We start from the raw sequence: 18,452 nt of genomic DNA, 5'->3' as shown, positions 1-18,452 counted from the left end.
TCACTTTCCGAAAACGACAAGCTAATGGACTCACTCAACGTGTGATCTCTTTTCCCTTTCTTTTCTTCTTTATTTTTCCTTAAATAGTAAAAATAAATAATAAATAAAAATCTTATAATTATTTTTTTAAAAAAAAAATAATTATAATAATAACCATACAGACTAAACTTGGACAGTTAAATATAAGGCCTAAGGTAAAAGCAGCCTCAAATTACATGGTATTATTACCTTATGTGAACTTTATAGAGAGTGAAAAAAAAAGGGTAAAAAAAACATTAATCTTGCTATGTATATTCCCTACATAGAAAGTGTGTGAATACAAAGCGGCATTTGGTTCATACAATCTGAGCAGAGGCTTGTATGCTATCTGCGTTTGGATTGTCTGCGCCTTTGTTCTCCACTCTTCTGAAAACAAGCTTTTGCTGTGGAAGTTGGCCATTAGAGAATGCCGATACCTCTGTGTCTATTACAATTGTGTCTTCCTCCTTGAATTCTCCTCTCAATATGCCCTTTGCGATTTCGTTCTCCACGTTCTGCTGTATTACGCGCTTCACTGGTCTAGCACCGTAGTTCGGGTCGTACCCGAGACTTCCGAGAAGTAGAATTGCTGCTTCGCTCACCTCGATCTTCATCTTCTTGTCTGCAACTCTCTTTTGAACCCGTTGCAGCTGTGTAAGAAAGTACAATGTGTGGTTAATTCATGAGAATTTTGACTATCCGTGATAGTCGTTACGAAAGGGGTATTGATCATTCGAAGAGGTATATAAAGGGTACCTGTAACCGAACAATACTGTTGAGCTGATCGCGGTCTAGAGGTTGGAAAACGATGTATTCGTCAACTCTGTTCATGAACTCGGGACGAAAGATTGACCTTGCAGCTTCCAGAACTCGTCGCTTTATGGTTTCATATGCTGTTTCCTTTGGTTGTGTATCATCTTCAGTATTGAGAATATACTGTGAACCCACATTTGAAGTCATGATGATAACTGTGTTCGTAAAGCTCACAGTTCGTCCTTGCGAGTCGGTCACTCGCCCGTCGTCCAGAATCTGAAGGAACACATTGAACACATCGGAATGAGCCTTCTCTATCTCATCGAACAGAATAACCGCATATGGCCTTCGGCGAACAGTCTCCGTTAACTGCCCGCCCTCCTCATAACCTACATAACCAGGTGGGGCTCCAATTAGTCTTGAAACTGCATGCTTCTCCATGTACTCGCTCATGTCGATTCGCACGAGGGCTTCTTCAGTGTTGAATAAATAAGAAGCAAGAGCCTTGGCTAGTTCTGTTTTTCCAACACCAGTCGGACCCATGAACATGAAACTAGCAATCGGACGGTTTGGATCGGAGAGACCAGCCCGAGATCTTTGAATGGCTTCGGCAACGGATTTAACTGCTGGGTCTTGACCCACGACACGTTTATGAAGTTCTTCCTCCAAATGTAAAAGCTTCTCCCTCTCGGATTGTTGAAGCTTAGAAACAGGGATCCCAGTCCACTTGCTTACAATTTCAGCAATATCACTTCCGGTCACTTCTTCTCTCAACATGGACTTTCCAGAGTTCATATACTCATCTAATTCCTTTTCTGCATCTGCAAGCTGGCGCTGCAAGGAATTTAAGCTTCCATATTTCAATTCAGCCGCTCTGTTAAGATCATACTCCCTTTCAGCTTGCTGGATCTCCACATTTACCCGGTCGATCTGCAAGAATGAATGTAAAATTACCGAGCAGATAACAATCCGAACCGAAAAATTCTCCTGTACTTCTACAGGATGTTACCACTGTGGCTAGTTTAGGCCAGATTATATTACCTCTTGAAACATCAAAAGTTAAGAACACCAACATACCTCCTCTTTGATAGACTGAAGGCGAGTCATGACGGACTTTTCATGCTCCCACTGCTCAGTCAGCTGGGCTTGTTTCTCCTTTAGGAGAGACAACTCGGCTTCAAGCCGACTCAACCTGTCTCTAGAAGCTCTGTCAGTATCGTTTGTTAGAGAGAGTCTCTCCATCTCGAGCTTCAGTACTGCCCTATTGATCTCATCAAGAGCAGTCGGTTTCGAAGTAATTTCCATTTTTAGCTTAGCAGCAGCTTCATCAACGAGGTCAATGGCTGTATTTCAAAAAAAATACCATTAGCAACCATCATGACATGCATATTCCAAAATCCTTCCGCTAAAAGTTTTTCTTTACAATAAAGCATGTCTATTTTCAACCACATCAAATAATTCCATTCGTCACAATGATATTTACCTTTGTCGGGTAGAAATCGTCCACTAATATAACGGTCTGAAAGAATTGCAGCTTCTACAAGAGCACTGTCAGATATGCGAACTCCATGATGCAGCTCGTATCTTTCACGAAGCCCACGGAGGATAGAAACGGTATTTTCCACACTTGGCTGATCAACATAAACTTGCTGAAACCGACGCTCCAATGCTGGATCCTTTTCAATGTACTTTCGATACTCATCCAATGTTGTGGCACCGATACACCGAAGCTCACCCCTACCAAGCATAGGCTTCAACAGATTACCAGCGTCCATTGCACCGTTTGTAGCACCTGTGGAGACACACCAGTAACTTATTAAGGTAAAAGACCAATGCATCAACTCATCAGTCGAACAAGAGTTCCACCATATTGGGAAACCACCGCCAAGAACATGTGACCAGTGAAAATAGGCTACAGTTTTCCAAATTTAAGATTGGATATGCTACCTGCTCCAACAACAGTGTGAATTTCGTCAATAAATAAGATAATCTGGCCATCCGATTCTGTAACTTCCTTCAGAACAGCCTTGAGCCTATCCTCAAATTCTCCACGATATTTTGCTCCAGCAATTAGAGCACCCATGTCAAGAGATATTAACTACAAGAAAAGAGCAAGTTATTAAGATTGTGGTAAACTGTGAATCCTTAAACACCTCCCAAAAGGGGATGGACAGAAGTAATCACAAAACCATGAAAGGGACACCAGCATCTTTTATCAAGGAGAAATGTGTGAGAGAGACAGAGAGAGCAGGAAAAGGTCATTTACATACCCGCCTATTCATCAAAGCTTGAGGTACATCACCTTGAACAATTCTTTGAGCGAGCCTGTTTAATAAAATAGTATATAAGTACTAAAGTCGTTAGGAAAATGAAAATATAAGCCAAACCACTTCCCAAGCAAAAGCATACGCTGACAAAAATTCTCTACAGAGAAAATTAAAGCAGCACAATTCCCATTTCGATATCAACCAAGAAATGAGAAGTCTAGCCTTCTCGACAGTATTGACGTCTTCACGTTTGATCAAGTACAAATCAAAACAATGCTAACAAGTCGGCGGTTGCCTTCATGCAGATAATATTCCCAAAGGACTAAGCCAGGATCTTACAGTGACTTAATTATTAAAAAGAATTCTGTACAGGGCCAAATACTGCACTTACCCTTCAGAAATAGCAGTTTTACCAACACCAGGTTCACCAATAAGCACAGGATTGTTCTTTGTTCTTCTAGATAGAATCTGAATGCACCTTCTAATTTCATCATCTCTTCCAATGACAGGGTCAAGCTTCCCAGCTTTAGCCAATGCTGTCAGATCTTTTCCATATTTTTCAAGAGATTCATACTTGCCTTCAGGGTCTGCAAGAGATCACGATTACTTAAAAATGGAATACACGCTTCAAACTGCACATGCTACTGAAATTATGAATGAGAAACGGATATAGAGAAGCATATATTATCGAATTTGCCACTGTATACATTCAAACAAGACAAAAAGAACAAGTACGTATTCAACCAAAATAAAAGCACACCAAGGTGGTTTAATTTTCTACAAGCTCTAATGTATGTTAATTGCCGGAGGACAAAAGGTCCCTCATCTCCATCCATTTTCCTTCACTGATTGCTTTAGTAAGCTAGAATCATCAACCAATTTTTAGATGTTTTCCTCATGGCACATTATTGAAGATTGGTTTACATAGTTGCATGTAGACAGAACACAACCAAAATCAAACATCAGGTCCAACAAATTGCCTAGAGATTTGACTTGTGCCGCAACATGACCACATAAAAGTATTCAAAATACATTAAAAGAGAGAGAGAAGGTGTCACCTTGGTCAATAACAGATTGGCGCCCCCTAACGGACTCGATTGCAGATTTCAAAGTTGGCAATGATATTTGGAAATCCTTAAACAATTGCTTCCCAAAACGTTGATCTTGAACGAATCCAAGAACCAAGTGCTCCACAGACACAAATGAGTCCCCATACTCTTTCTTGAATTCTCTGGCTCGTTGGATCAGTGCTTCCAAGTCACGTCCCAACATTGAACCAGCTGACTCACCAAGAACCTAGTGCAGTATAATAGACACTCGTTTAACATATTTTAGGATATAACAACTAAAATTCATGTGAAAATTCACAGCCAAAAGTTAGAAGTTCATAAAGGACCAAGACTGATGGTAATATACATATACACATATAAGAATTTGATTCCATGATGCAATTACCTTAGGTTGGCGTTTGATGAATTGATCAGTAGCCTCCAAAAGACGGGTATTGTCAACCCCAATCTTAGAAAATATCCGACGAGCCAACCCATTCTTCTGCTCCAGTAGAGTCTTCATCAGATGCTCAGTCTCCACAATTTGATGCTTGTTTTCCTTTGCTATTTCTGGCGAAGAAACAATAGCTTGCCAAGCCATTTCTGTAAATTCTTGCTGTGTAATCTGAAGTAAAACCAAACAAAATCAGTAAAATGCATAAAAAACATCCGTTTGCTTAAGAAAAACCAAATTATTCAGATATCAGTACAAGTTCAAACCATTTAAACACCACAAGAGGAAGTCACAGATAATCAAATCGAACTTCAAGAAACGAGTAATAGCAATAACAAACAAAGAAAACAAAAGAACTAACCCTTCCATTTGAGGAATCACAGCGAACAACAAACCTCGAATTCCTCCCAAATCTGTGACACCCACCATTGGTATTCAACAGCAAGCGCGATTTAGGTTTCGCAGTGAGGGAAACGGGAAGCGGAGGCTTGAGAATGAGCGCGTTTCTAGTGGAAGAAGAAACGGAAGAGGAATGTGAAGGAAAACGAATCCCAAGTGCATAAAATGGCGCAGTGGTGGAAGCCATTGGTAAAGATTAGCCTCAACAGCGAGCGAACTAGTGGGCAATGGATTGAAGTGGAAGTGGAGGAGAAAGAATCGGAAATAGAATATTGGGAAATGGAATTTAGAGAGAATTGTTCTTGTTAACCGAAGTGGAGAGCCGGAGTAGAAGCGTATAAGAGGAGGAGTCGGGCAATGGTGGTGATTCTTCGGGAACCCTCGCGAAAACGCATTTGAAGATCCTAGAAATGAAAAATGCCACGACGTTGCTTTGAACAAGACAAGAAACTATAGGCCTTGGTTTTGAGAAACCACCACGTGGCAAACAAACCCATGTGGATATGGTTCGAGACGAAGAAAATATTATTTGCAATTTTTAACCCAAATTTTGAAAATATTAAATTATAGAAATTAGTTGCTTTTTGGTCCTTTCAAATTTTGAAAAACTCAATTTGTTTTTATTTTTTTCTTTTCTTAACTTTTAACCCAATAAATTCAAACATTTCATCTTTTAATAAAAAATCGAAGTAAATTTTCAACCATAAATATTATCACCATTAATTATTAGGCCTGATTTTTCTTTTTAATTTACCTCATAAATTATATTTTTTACATAATGTTCTTTTATTATTGTTTTATAGCTAAATTGTTTTGAAAATTCACTGTTCCTTGAGATTGGCAGGATTGCAAAGAAGGCCCCAGAAAACCCTGCACAACTTAGGTGGAGGGCAAAGAAGGCCCCCAGAAAGCTCTGTGCATCTTAGGTGGAGGTCGAAGAAGGCCCTCAGAAAGCCATCAGTAACTCTAGAAGAGCTAGAATTCTAACTTGTGTCAGGACCTACAGGCCAAGGGATAGTCTCAGGGATAGTCTCAGGTAAACAATTTCTATGGGGCGTAAACCTCCCAAAAGATAATGGAGGCGTGCAAAGGTTTCCTCGAAGATTGGCCCTCAAGTGCAAAGGCAGAAGGGAGCTTGACTGCAAGACCCACCCGTCTCAAGCAAGGAAGAAAGTCGGTCTTAGTGATCCTACGATACCGAATGAAAGGGTCGTCGCTCAACAGATTAAAGTTACTCTCTAACTTTTAAATTTATTAAAAAGTTTTTGGGTAAGAATTCAAAACCAAAAAATAAAAAATTAAATTAACTAACAAACCTTAAATATTGAAGTTAATTAGATTATTTAACACTAACTTTGGATCGAACACTAATTCATAAATTCGCTCTTTTAATTACACAAAACTAAACAATTATAATTATTAATGGTTACCTCTATAAGAATAGTGTCAGTCAATAATCAATGTCTACATGACACCATGAGATAAAAGAAAAGCAATTAAATACAAAGGAGTAAAATAGAAGGACAAAGATGAGAAATTATAGGACTTGTAGTAATGAGTCTCAAAAAAAGAGGGGAAAAATGAATTTTCTGCACATATTTTGGAATGTATATCGTGAATATTACAAAACGAATAGAGATATGAACCTAAAAAGAAGAAAGGGGAAAAGAAAAACCCAATTGAATGGGAGCTGTAGGAGCAAATATTGTCCATAAACCTACTTCTAAAAAATGGCTATATCATGGGGTAATAATCTCAGATGAATGGCAGAAATTAAAAGCAACTGGCGGGAAAAATGTTGTCTGTAGGGCTGTCTGTCCTAGGCCTTCTGTGCACCTAATGGCATCAATCAATACCTATTTCATATCCTCTTCTCTATTCCACTTAGTTGTAATAACCAGGAGAATTAAACTCAAACCCCTGCAGGAACATCGAACAACAGTACCCTTTTTGCAATCCAAAAAATATTTAAAAACAAAAAAAAAAAAAGGAAGAATTTCTATTGCTACAAACTGAAAGAATGAATCTGATGTGAGACGAGTGCCCATCATCGATACCGCTCCATAGTAGTAAAAACAATTGGTGGCAAGTTCTGAACAAGGAGAATGTTTCTCATCTGTCCAACCAATTTGATTAAGCTTGCCTTCTTCTGCTGAGCTTTTAAAATGTTTTGTGTTCAGACCCCCTCCAAATCTTTCTTTCATCACCTTCTTTTTTTTTTGGTTTTTTTTTATCTCCTTTCTGATGTTAGTTCTATGACAATTGTCTATGATTCCACAATGTGACAGTTTCTTATAAAATCATTGGAGTAATTGACATACTTGGTCCAGAAGGGACGGAGATGCTCGAACCCAATTTCCAACCATGGCTTCAGTTGCCCATTGTAGTGGATAACTGCTGCATTCTTCACATTTTCGATATCCGTCCGTTCCTGATAGCCCAAGCCAAGCATGTGCCATGAAGGATCAATTGGATGAACTTGACCTCTAAAAGCAATCAAAGCAGGGGGTAGGGTACCCAGCTTCCACATTGTCAGGTTTGACCTCAGATTCTGTAATAGAAAACTCAACCATCAAAACAAATGGATAAGATGCATCCTTATTGGTAATAATTATACTCATACTGCGAAGAGAAGAACTAATCTATAAAAGAAACTGCATAATAGTCTAAGTTCAATAGCATCACCATTTTATCACTCGCTTAAATCAATATAAAAATTAAAATTAGTCCAGAAGATTGAAGCCAGAAGATTGAAGCCAAAAGTGAATGAGGGTGACAGGATGATTTCATACAAAAGAAAACTGCTTCCATAAAAGAAAGGCAATGTATTTTACCTTTCTCAGCCATGAGTGGTAAAGTTCCCTTATATTTGTCCTTCTCCAAGCATGAAGATCAAAGACATTCATCCCATAGGCCCAGGCACATTCATCAGGATTTAAATGCCTTTCTATAATTGGATGGGAGAAATTAAAGTAGTTGCGGAATCGCTTTGACATTACCCACTCATCATCACCATTACAAGTTTCCACAGCTCCATTTACCTTTCCTTCAAGGTCAATATCCCATAGGGGAGACAAATCACGCTGAACCACAACATCATCATCTAAGAAGACCACCTTGTCCAGGTTTGGAAAGAGCTGTGCAATTTACAGTGAATGTAAAGTAATTAAGCCTCAAACATGAAAGTTACATATTGCAGGCAAATAATATTATCTGGACTTCTATAATATAACCTAAACATGTTTTGCATTCCTTTTCAATTCACAGCTACAGAGTTTAATTGTTTATATGGGGAAAAAGAGGAGAGAACTAATTGTAAGTTGAACAAATTCATAGTAGAGATTACTAATCTTCTTGGCATACCAAAACTAGGATGTAGCCTATTACCTCTGGTAAATAAATGCGAAGATGGTTTAGTAAGGATATATATTTTGGACTTCTAGCCTGCAATTTTGAAGCAAATATCCGTGGAGTTGTATCACTGAGATTCGCACCAACAATGTGGTTCCCATGGTAGTAACTTCTTATCCCATTCTGGTTTTCTACAGCTTCAAGCACTGGGATGTTTTCTCTTGTTAACCAGTCGAACTGATGCACGCCTTTAACTTCAACAATTGCAGGTGCAATAGAATTTAGCGCAAACCATGAGTGCATACCAGAATAAGTTTTCTTGTCAGTAATGACATGAAATACTATCTTTTCAGGTCTGAGAGAAGACCGCACAGCAGAATTAACAACAACAGAAGCGGCCAAAATGTTGTCGGTTGACAAAATAAAATGGTGATATGAGTTATCCGAGAGTAAAGGAAGTAACTCTGGAGAAGGCAATTGTTTGCGTGCATGAGCATTTGACGAATATTCATCTGTTAAACGAAGAGATAGGCAGTGGATGCCTTTTGGAATGGAGCTAGCAGCAAAGTGCTTGTGCATCAACTCTGCAAACTTAGATTCTCTAATGTCCTTTTCAAATTTCTCCATCTACGCAGAACAAAAAGCATTATATTAGATAAGCAGCACCTTGTTTGCAGTTTCAATCAGAAATCTGAAGCTGAAATATATCCAAAGCAAAAAAATAAGACGTTGTTCGAACTTATTGGCAACTTCCAATGGAAAATTTAGAACCTTACCCATTAAACGGACGATATTTTTTTTATAAATCTTAACAGTTATTGAAATTAAAATAATGGGAATAAAGCATGAATAACTAGAGAATTTGAAGATAAGAGGATAATCATAGATAAATTACAAAAGAATGAGTTAAAAAATGTAATGAATGTTTTTTCTTTTTCAGAAGAAATCAGGAAGGACCTCTTATGAATAAAATATATGCATAGAAAGAACAAAAACTAGATAAAACATGAGCACTCAACACTCCAGGAAAGAGAAGTCGGGAACAAAAGTCAAAGCAATCAAAGTTCTACAAACATTCATTACAAAAATGTGAGTTTACATAGCACTGTGGAAAAGAAGTTAGCTGGAGGAAACAAGAACGAGACTTATCTAGTGAATGAGAACGGATGTACAAATGGTAATGTGAAGACATTGACTATACAAAAGTTCCAATTTCAGGCATGAAATACACATTAGAGTGATGCTGACAGATCATATATGTACAAAAAAAAAAACATTTAAACATGGTAAGAGAGACAAGAACAAAATTTTATTTTCACTTAAAAAATGGGCAAGGGTTACAATCATATTATAAAAACAAATGCTCCATAAAGAAGTTACTTCAACAGGGATGCATTACACTGATCCATATCCACGTTAAAGAAAAAAGTCATGGAACCATGTTCAACAGCAGAAAAAGCTACCACTTATCAGGTTTTGACATTCCAATTACATCATTCCATAAAGGTTAACAATATTATTCATGGATCTAAACTGAGGAAGAGAAAAGCATTCTACTCTGTTGCCCACCCTAAATAAATAGAAATGTTGTAATAGTTTCATAGGATAACAGTAAATTTACAGCAGAAAAAGAACATAGCGAGGGCAAAAAAAGTAACAAAAAACTTTTTCCTACAATATGCATATGAATTTGTAGCACAATACATACCATTGCCTTTAACATTATAGCAAAGGTCTTTGTATCATATTGGTTACTCTGCATTTCTGAAACTAATTCAGTGAAAGAATCTGGCAGCTTTAGCCCATCGGGTATTTCTTCAGTTTTAACTTGATTGAGAATCTTGTAAAAGTCACTGACAAGTCTCTGGAGCAACATTTAACCATGACCAAGAGGAAAGATCTCAAGTTAATAACATACACAACCGACTGAAGCATACATAAAATTCAAAACATTTGTTGTATTCAATTATGAAAGGAAGTATTTACCCCTGAACCGTCAACCCTACCAAGAAGCCGTGGTCCTAACCGCCTGCCTAAACAATCTGAAAACAGAGGAAAGAAAAACATTAATATGAATCCTCAATCAATCTTATGAAGTAAAAAAAACTAAGTATTGATGGTGGACAGGAGAAGACAGCTACCATAGACGAAGCATTAAGAGTTAAAAATTATCAATTGAAAATGAGAATAATCACAGACCATCCGCAGACCAGATGTACAAAGAATAACAAGATTTTCAGCTATAAGAAGAAAAAGTGATTGTAAGTGTTTGTTTAGGAACCAAAAAAAGTTCCATGAATGCCTAAATTGAGTTTCTATCGAGCTTCGAACTAGATCAAGGAAATGAAGATTTTCCAGCGCATTGTTGTACATTTGCATCCAGGAAAAGAAAAACGATTGAAAATTAAGAAAAAGAAACTTGGAAGACATAATTTCAAATAGAGTTATATCTATTATAGTCTTGATCTTGAGACTAAAAAACATCTAGAAATGCGTTGTCTGGATGTTTTCACAAACAAAACCATACGGAAAGCGAAGAGCTATCACAAATCTGCCGAAATGGAAAAATCAAATCCCTAATCACATAAACAAATCACGTAGGCTTGAAGAACCATCGATAATCAGTCATTAAGATCTGAATCATAGATTCGAATACAAGTAAACCAAAATAATGTATAAATTTTGTTTTAAAAAGGATCAAGAACGTAATGAAATAGAGAAGGAGAGTACCAAACGAGGAGCACTTATTGACGCCTTCGAGGGTAACGACGGCTGTGAGGATAAAGACAAAAGGCAAGAGAAATGCGAGGAGGAGGAAGGTGTGGAAAATGGTTCGGTAAGAGATATGGCGAGCTGCAACCTTGATCTTCATGAAATCAATAAAGCCATTATTGGTCGAGATCGTGATGCTTCTCATGCTAGGCGAGAAGTGAAGCTGCATCATCCTCTATGCAGCTTCCTTCAGGTAGTAATCGTTGGCCACGACAACTCAACAACAACAAAAACAACAACCCTAGCACAGCCTCCCCACCATCCATGGCGGTCAAGCGCCACCATGAAATCTAAACTCGCATCAACCAATCCCCTACCGACAATGACTTCCAGATTGAGATCAAGACGACTTCACAAAAACCAAAAAAAAAAACCAAAAATCCCTCAAGATTTCCCTCCAATCCACGGCGTCCAGTACAACACCAACAAATCCAATGCGTTTCTCAGAAAATACTCGATCGAGAATTCCAAATCGGAGTATGAAGGGCGAGAGCTTCTTACAGCCGAGCAATTTCCCTCCTGCGGATCAGAAGGTTGGAAGTTTAGAGAGAGAGAATTCCTGGTTGGTGTTACGGTGGATTTGGAGTAATTTTAGTTTCCAAAAGATTGAAAAAACGCTTCCCCATTGGATCTAATTTCTTTCTCAATATTAAAATTATTATAAAAAAAAACAAAATAAAAGGAAATAAATAAATGGTTATAAATAGTTCTTTTTTTTTAGTCAAATTAAAACCGCGTTGATTTCTAGAGAGAGAAAATCGTGGGGATAAAAGTTTGACCTCTCACGTTTTTTAGGCCTTGGTAGAGAGCAAAACATGGGGGACGGTAAATTTGGACCTTATTTTTTTACTGCAATTCATTTGTGTCTTACATTTAATTAAATATTTAAATCTTATTTATGTCTTACTTTTGTTTTCATTTTAAAAAATATATATTTTTGTTGTATCGTTCACTCGACCGGTAGGGATGTATCCCGGTTGGGCTAGGTTGAAGGAGGAATTTGTTGGACCTGAGAGGGTTGTCGGGTGGTTCTTTTTTACTTATTTACCATACATGTTATATTAATAACTATCAAACATTCACAAGTCACAATACATTACTAATCTCGGTTACAAACGTCAAATATTTTTAATTTTCATAATAATTTTACGAGTTGTGTTGGGTTAGGTTGGGCTATAACCTAATTTGTTTTGTTAGTCGAGTTGACCCGATAAAAAAAATGGTCAACTCGTGAACTGACCCGAGTTTTTTATTTTCCAGAAGTTCAATTCAACCCATAATCGAGAGAAAAAATATAACTCAATCAAACCTTAATGGTTTAGGTTGGGCAGTTCATACTAGTAGTATTTTCGAATACTTATATTCCACATTCGTGCTACAAAAATAAGTATGAAAGGTTGTTAGACAATTTTTGTTTATATATCGACGATAATAATTTTTTATGAAGATTGTTACTGTTATTTTTAAAATTTGACGAGTATTAAGAAAAACATAATATGTATTTTTGAATTTTTTTTAAAATAAAATGATATTAGTAAAAAAAATTTAAGTTAAATGGTATTTTTAAAATGCTACTAAAAGTTTAATCCAAAATTAATAACAGTAATATTTTTTGAATTTTTAGAGTATTTTAAAAAATAGAGTAGAAATGAAAGAGAGAGAGAGACAAGACCTGATGACGTGGACTAGCGGGGGTTTATCTCCAAATTGTATGGGTAATCTACTGAAGGAGTTTGTGCAGAAGTGAAACGAAGAGGAAGCCATGGACGTTGTTCAGCGGCCATTGTGGCTCTGCACCTCCCCCGTTTTCCCACTTCCCAGACTTCAAACCGCTAGAACTTCGAGCCCGCTACAATTTCCGCTTTCGCGCTTTCGCACTTCTCTCTCTATTCACTCTCGTTCTTCTCTCGGTGAGTCGATTCGAAGATTTCCTCCCCTTTAATCTCATTCCCAATTTCTTTCAATTTGTCGTGCTTTCTCGTTATCATAATGAATTCAAGTTCTGTTTTAATGTTTTTTTCTTCATTGAATTGATTTTGAGTTATTCTGGATCGCCTCGTATGCTTTTGGTCTCGTTTATCTTCTTACAAATTGTTGAGGTTCCTTGTATTGGCAACGGATTCTAGTTTCTGTAACTTATTGGTTTCTTCCAGCAGTTCGATTTGCGACGCCCGAGAGCCAGGTGGGCGAGGAGGTCGATTCTGATACGCAAGAATGGGCGATGCAAGGTATGTTACTTTTCTTAGATTGAAAATACTGTGTTTTTGATGTTCTGTTCTAATTATTGAACTGCCTGTGTTGTGTTCATGTTTTTCAGTTAGTCTTGGTTCAGCTAAGGTCGTGGAAGATGATAATAGCTTCATTAATATGATATAATGCGCTTTTTTACTTCTTTCAATGATTCAAGCTTCCATAAAACTGATATATTGTAGTTGTTCTTAGTGGCCAATTGATCAAATAAATATCTGTGTCATATTTTGACTTCAATCTTCAGGTTTCTACGAGCATTAAAATTTGGTCACTATGAGGCGCCAATGGTTTCTTGAATGATTGGTACATCTTGGTAGGGTGGCATAAGAATAAGTGACTTACCAGTTGTATTACATTCATCAAATGTGGTCAATGTCTGCCATATGAATCTTCACTTGAACGACAAAATTCTTAAGCCTTTTTATTATTTTTTGTTCTTGTAAACCGGCAACTACTAAATAACATCCTTAAAATATTTACTGAGACTATTTTTAAGACCCAACAAGCTGTTTATTGTCCCAACAAGCTGTTCTAATTCCCATTTATCCTTTTTGGATTCTGGTGTTTGCGATCCGATGGAAATGATATAATGCATGCTTGTTGTTGCTGGCAGATTTTTACTCCTTAAGGAAAGAAGTGGAAACAGCCTCCGAGCGTGTGGAAGAGATAAGAAACTCTGCTGGTTTGTTACAGTTGGATCAAGAAGTTGCAGATTTGGAGTCGAAGGCAGCTGAGAACTCTTTCTGGGATGACAGATCTAAAGCTCAACAAGTTCTCATGGCCCTAACTGACGTGAAAGATAAAATAAAGATGCTTACTGACTTCAAAACACAGGTAATGTATAGAGCATGCAATCTGATTTTTAGGAATACTCTAATTTGTTGGATAAAGTCACATATAAAGACGTATATGTGTGCCCGAAACTGAAAGAGGGTAAATTTTAGATGAAGAACAAATGATTAATTAAGTCTTGGATCTAAGATATCTACGTCAATATACATACACGTATCACTCCCCTCGAGTTAAAGCAAATATGTTAATCATGCTTAACTTGCTACAGATGTAACCTATTAATATCTTACCCCATTTAAATATTTTTTGAAGATATCTTCTACTTGTTCTCAAATTGATGTATTCATCCAGAAAAACAAAAAATCTTTAATGTCATGTAGGCATCCCTTACATGTGCTTACAGATAAAATGAAGATCAACTTCAATATCATTCATTTGCAATCATAAATGCAAGTGTTTGTTGGAGGGCTGTGTTAAAATCAAGGTTCGCCCAAGTATATCGTCACTATGGCTTAACCTGTATATCAATTGGAATTGCAATATTAGATCTTAAGGCCCCAATGTTCTACGTATGGTCATAGTAGTGCTTGGAAATAATCTATTTGACGAAAATTAAACTAAAACTAAGCCTTAACATTGGGTCAATAGCGTGACCAAGCTTTTGAAAAGGGAATGAAATCATCACCTCAGATGTGGGCTGTATTATGATTGATTCAGGTTGAAGAAGCAGAAACGATAGTTAAACTGACTGAAGAGATGGACTCTGTAGATACTGGGCTTCTTGAAGAGGCTGCTAGTATCATTAAAGACCTAAACAAGGCACTGGATCAATTTGAATTAACTCAACTTCTTTCGGGTCCGTATGACAAAGAAGGTGCTGTCATCACGATCTCGGCTGGAGCTGGGGGTACTGATGCACAGGTAAGTAGTTAATTGCTCATCTTGGCAACTGTTTTCAAAGTATTTTTTGGTTTTGTCTTCTAAACGGCTTCTAAGAATTATATTCTGGTCTTCCATTTTAAACTGCAACGTTTTTCACCAAATTTATTCCTTCCCCATATTAAATTTTTGATAATCTCCAGTGCAGGATTGGGCTGACATGCTTCTGAGAATGTATGTGAGATGGGGAGAGAAGCAAAGATACAAAACAAGAGTAGTTGAGAAATCTGCTGGGGAGGAAGCCGGAATAAAATCAGCTACAATTGAAATTGAAGGTCGTTATGCTTACGGATATATATCCGGGGAGAAAGGAACACACAGGATCGTGCGACAGTCTCCGTTTAACTCTAAAGGACTTCGACAGGTAATTTTAACACTACCTGAAGATCAATGGTGCTTGGAGATACTAAGAAAAGATGAACTATTGAAGGGACCTAACGCTGTTATGCTTTAAATTTTTCATGAACTGAAAATTAGAATCCAGAATCATTATTACGCTGACTTCTAATTTATGTGAAACTAAGTGACCCTTTAGCCTATCCGTTTTAATATAAGATCTATGCAGACGAGCTTTTCTGGTGTGGAAGTCATGCCTCTCCTTCCTGATGAGTCCATGGATGTTGAAATACCAGAAGAGGACCTGGAAATAAGTTTTTCAAGGGCAGGCGGAAAAGGAGGTCAAAATGTTAACAAGGTCGAAACGGCTGTACGCATCACTCATATCCCCACAGGCGTCACGGTTCGCTGCACAGGTTTTCTATCCTAATTTAACTGTCCTTGTTTATGGCACCATATCAACTTGATGTCTGTTCTCTTCGTAAGGGTTAATAGGACCGTGTCCTCGATCATCGCTTATAGCAGAATCGTCCACTTTAAGTACTGATCGAACCAATTGATTAAGTAGTTTAATCTGCATGTTTGAAGTTTTCTGTTTAAGATTGATGTAGGCAACCTGGAACCATTCATACTGGGTGGGCCATATATGTTTTAATTTGACAAACAAACCTTTCAGACTTTTCCATGTTGCATGGTTTTAATAATTCAACCTGGCTGGTGACAAGTTTTGATTGAATCAAACATTTCTTCTCAAATTCGTTTGTATATTTCTTGATAAGTTATGAACAAATCTCTGAATTAATGGCATTTCATCTTTCTCTGAACTATAATACAGAGGAAAGATCACAGCTAGCAAACAAGATCAAGGCGTTAAGCAGGTTGAAAGCCAAGCTGTTAGTCATAGCCGAGGAGCAACGTGCATCCGAAATCAAGCAAATACGTGGAGACGCCGTAAAGGCCGAATGGGGTCAGCAAATAAGGAACTATGTGTTTCATCCATACAAGCTAGTGAAAGATGTTCGGACAGGACATGAGACATCAGACATTGTCTCCGTGATGGATGGTGAATTGGAGCCCTTCATCAAAGCTTATCTGAAATACAAATACAGTATGGCATTAGCTACTGGTGAGGTCAACTAAAAACTTGCATAAACTAGTGATTCTTAGCTTTAATTGGTGTCTTGTGAACTGTTCTTATGTAATATATTGAAAGCGGCAAAGGGCATTAGGCAAAGTTCATTGCAAGCAAAAACCCTTTCATAGCTGTAATGACATGGGAAATCTCTATTCTAAATGGATTTTGAAGCTTTTTTAGTCTGACTCATGTGTTGTTTGTTTCTCGTATATTCTAACTAATGTCGGATTAATTCCTTTGTTGCGTGCTTGAACGAGTTCTCGGCAAGGATTGTTTGGGTTCGTGTGTTCCCATCTTTGTGGATGATGATGGGTGTTGGATGATAAAAGTCCCACATCGGCTAATTTAGAGAATGATCATGAGTTTATAAACAAAGAATACTCTCTCCATTGGTACAAGGCCTTTTGGGAAAACCTAAAACAAAGCCATGAGAGCTCACGCGAAGTAGACAATGTCATATCATTATGGAGAGTCGTGTCCATCTAACAATGAGAATGAGATTTTTGTGATGGGCAGCCTTTCCACACGATTCTAAGAGCACTGGATTAGAATGAGAGGTTCACCACCACATCATTGCATGCAAGGAAAGCTCGCTCGATCTGCAAATTGGTCCATAATTCACTCGTGACTCTATGTTCGATAACTTAATCGTAGTGATGTTAATTGTGGTTAAGTAGTTTGGTTCATCTTTATTGCATTTAGGATATATGTGAGGATCTAGATAGCCCTTGATAGCCACGCGCCGAAATGATAGGCCTTTTAATCTGTGCGCATTTATTGAATAATTTTGCATTTGCATTGCACTGGAATATCTCTACTCTGTCCACGTCATTAACTTGCACAACGACACGTGGACGGTTGGAAATTGTGATCGCCTTCACCAACTTATATTCCTTGGGTTGTCCTAAAAATATCTTTACTTTGGGGTTTTGATCCTCTACAATCAATCCCAGTTTCATCTTCCAAAAATCAATTTATACAATAATATGTTTAGAAGAAATGTTGGTTAATTATTTATAATTATTTTAATTTTTTAATAATAATAAGTTAACTATTTTAATTCTTTTTAATTTATTGAAACTTTGGAAACAAAACATGAAATTAATAACATATTTATGCAATAAATAAAGAATGTGTAAATATTAAAAATAGATTCTATCTTATATAGAATCTATTTTCAATATAATAAAATAAAATGGATATTAAATGAATACCTTATGCAAAATTATCCACTTTATTAGATAGAAAACCTATTTTATATTAATGGTAAAATAGATCTAATTCAATAATTTATTTAATTTAATAAAAAAATTTAAAAAGGTTAAACATTTCTTATATGATTGTTGAATTAAAATTATTTGTTACATCATTATTTCAAATTAATGATAAATTTTAATATGAAATTAATTATAAATTAATGTTTCTAAAATAATACATAAATCTCAATATTAATTATTTAGTTTCATCATTTTAATATTAACATTTGTAGTTTCACATATTTTAATTTTGGTCAATTAAAATACCTGAATTTTATTATTGAATTTCATGAAAATAAAATTAAAAATAGACAAATAGGAATTAAATAAATTCTAAAATAATCCTAGCCGTTCACTTAGACACGTCAGACATTCGAAAAAGTCCGCAATTAAGACGATCGAGAAAATATCTCCGTGCGATTCACGACAAAACAATTGACGGTTCATCTTTCAATAAATTAAAATAAAATAATAAATAATAAATAATAATGGACGGTTCATCGTGCATCCCCAAGTCATCTCACATTCTAAAAAAAATAAAATAACGAAGAAGGAAAAATAATTCGTTTATTTTAATCTTTGATCACTTCCATTTTGGATCGTGATTTATTATTATTAATTAATAGAAAATAGGTTAGCGACAAAAAAAAAAAAAAAAAAAAAAAAAAAAAAAAAAAAAAA

The 18,452-nt window shown here is 36.6% G+C and overlaps 3 protein-coding genes across 4 annotated transcripts; 1 reads left to right on the top strand and 2 right to left on the bottom strand.

The window, feature by feature from the left end:
* Window positions 1-181: 181 nt before the first annotated feature.
* LOC111452377 (chaperone protein ClpB3, chloroplastic) lies at window positions 182-5,358 on the bottom strand. The gene is made up of 10 exons (XM_023093062.1): window positions 4,903-5,358; window positions 4,494-4,712; window positions 4,097-4,334; window positions 3,430-3,625; window positions 3,042-3,096; window positions 2,719-2,869; window positions 2,255-2,563; window positions 1,849-2,114; window positions 775-1,701; window positions 182-668 (listed from the first exon to the last, which is right to left on the bottom strand). Exons 1-10 carry the CDS (start codon window positions 5,125-5,127, stop codon window positions 336-338), a joined length of 2,919 nt encoding a protein of 972 aa, XP_022948830.1. The 5' UTR covers window positions 5,128-5,358; the 3' UTR covers window positions 182-335.
* Window positions 5,359-6,508: 1,150 nt separating this feature from the next.
* On the bottom strand, window positions 6,509-11,689 carry LOC111452627 (probable galacturonosyltransferase 14). The gene is made up of 6 exons (XM_023093437.1): window positions 11,022-11,689; window positions 10,278-10,333; window positions 10,000-10,155; window positions 8,328-8,918; window positions 7,775-8,077; window positions 6,509-7,491 (listed from the first exon to the last, which is right to left on the bottom strand). Exons 1-6 carry the CDS (start codon window positions 11,233-11,235, stop codon window positions 7,207-7,209), a joined length of 1,605 nt encoding a protein of 534 aa, XP_022949205.1. The 5' UTR covers window positions 11,236-11,689; the 3' UTR covers window positions 6,509-7,206.
* Window positions 11,690-12,778: 1,089 nt separating this feature from the next.
* LOC111452850 (peptide chain release factor PrfB1, chloroplastic) lies at window positions 12,779-16,697 on the top strand. Of its 2 annotated transcripts, none has more exons than XM_023093754.1 (7): window positions 12,779-12,973; window positions 13,217-13,291; window positions 13,927-14,147; window positions 14,823-15,026; window positions 15,193-15,408; window positions 15,610-15,796; window positions 16,216-16,697. In XM_023093754.1, the coding sequence occupies exons 1-7, from the start codon at window positions 12,826-12,828 to the stop codon at window positions 16,518-16,520; spliced, it is 1,356 nt and encodes a 451-aa protein (XP_022949522.1). In that variant the 5' UTR covers window positions 12,779-12,825; the 3' UTR covers window positions 16,521-16,697. The 2 variants fall into 2 exon arrangements, with proteins under 2 accessions (XP_022949522.1, XP_022949524.1); XM_023093756.1 differs by having other exon boundaries at window positions 12,780-12,973; window positions 13,220-13,291.
* Window positions 16,698-18,452: the final 1,755 nt, after the last annotated feature.

This window comes from Cucurbita moschata, unplaced genomic scaffold (genome assembly GCF_002738365.1).
Source record: "Cucurbita moschata cultivar Rifu unplaced genomic scaffold, Cmos_1.0 Cmo_Scf00014, whole genome shotgun sequence".
Lineage (NCBI taxonomy): Eukaryota > Viridiplantae > Streptophyta > Magnoliopsida > Cucurbitales > Cucurbitaceae > Cucurbita > Cucurbita moschata.
Note: the sequence above shows the minus strand (reverse complement) of the source record. Positions and strands in the feature narration are given on the sequence as shown.

What these genes read in the sequence shown, in the direction of transcription:
- LOC111452850 (XM_023093754.1), top strand. Translation starts at nt 12,826, where the DNA reads ATGGACGTTGTTCAGCGGCCATTGTGGCTCTGCACCTCCCCCGTTTTC. An exon ending in TCACTCTCGTTCTTCTCTCG is followed by an intron (nt 12,974 to 13,216) that starts GTGAGTCGATTC and finishes GGTTTCTTCCAG; the next exon opens with CAGTTCGATTTGCGACGCCC. An exon ending in CTGGGGGTACTGATGCACAG is followed by an intron (nt 15,027 to 15,192) that starts GTAAGTAGTTAA and finishes TCTCCAGTGCAG; the next exon opens with GATTGGGCTGACATGCTTCT.
- LOC111452377 (XM_023093062.1), bottom strand. Translation starts at nt 5,127, where the DNA reads ATGGCTTCCACCACTGCGCCATTTTATGCACTTGGGATTCGTTTTCCT. An exon ending in GTGATTCCTCAAATGGAAGG is followed by an intron (nt 4,713 to 4,902) that starts GTTAGTTCTTTT and finishes GTTTTACTTCAG; the next exon opens with ATTACACAGCAAGAATTTAC. An exon ending in TCATCAAACGCCAACCTAAG is followed by an intron (nt 4,335 to 4,493) that starts GTAATTGCATCA and finishes ATACTGCACTAG; the next exon opens with GTTCTTGGTGAGTCAGCTGG.
- LOC111452627 (XM_023093437.1), bottom strand. Translation starts at nt 11,235, where the DNA reads ATGATGCAGCTTCACTTCTCGCCTAGCATGAGAAGCATCACGATCTCG. An exon ending in CAATAAGTGCTCCTCGTTTG is followed by an intron (nt 10,334 to 11,021) that starts GTACTCTCCTTC and finishes CTCTGTTTTCAG; the next exon opens with ATTGTTTAGGCAGGCGGTTA. An exon ending in GTAGGGTTGACGGTTCAGGG is followed by an intron (nt 10,156 to 10,277) that starts GTAAATACTTCC and finishes ATGTTGCTCCAG; the next exon opens with AGACTTGTCAGTGACTTTTA.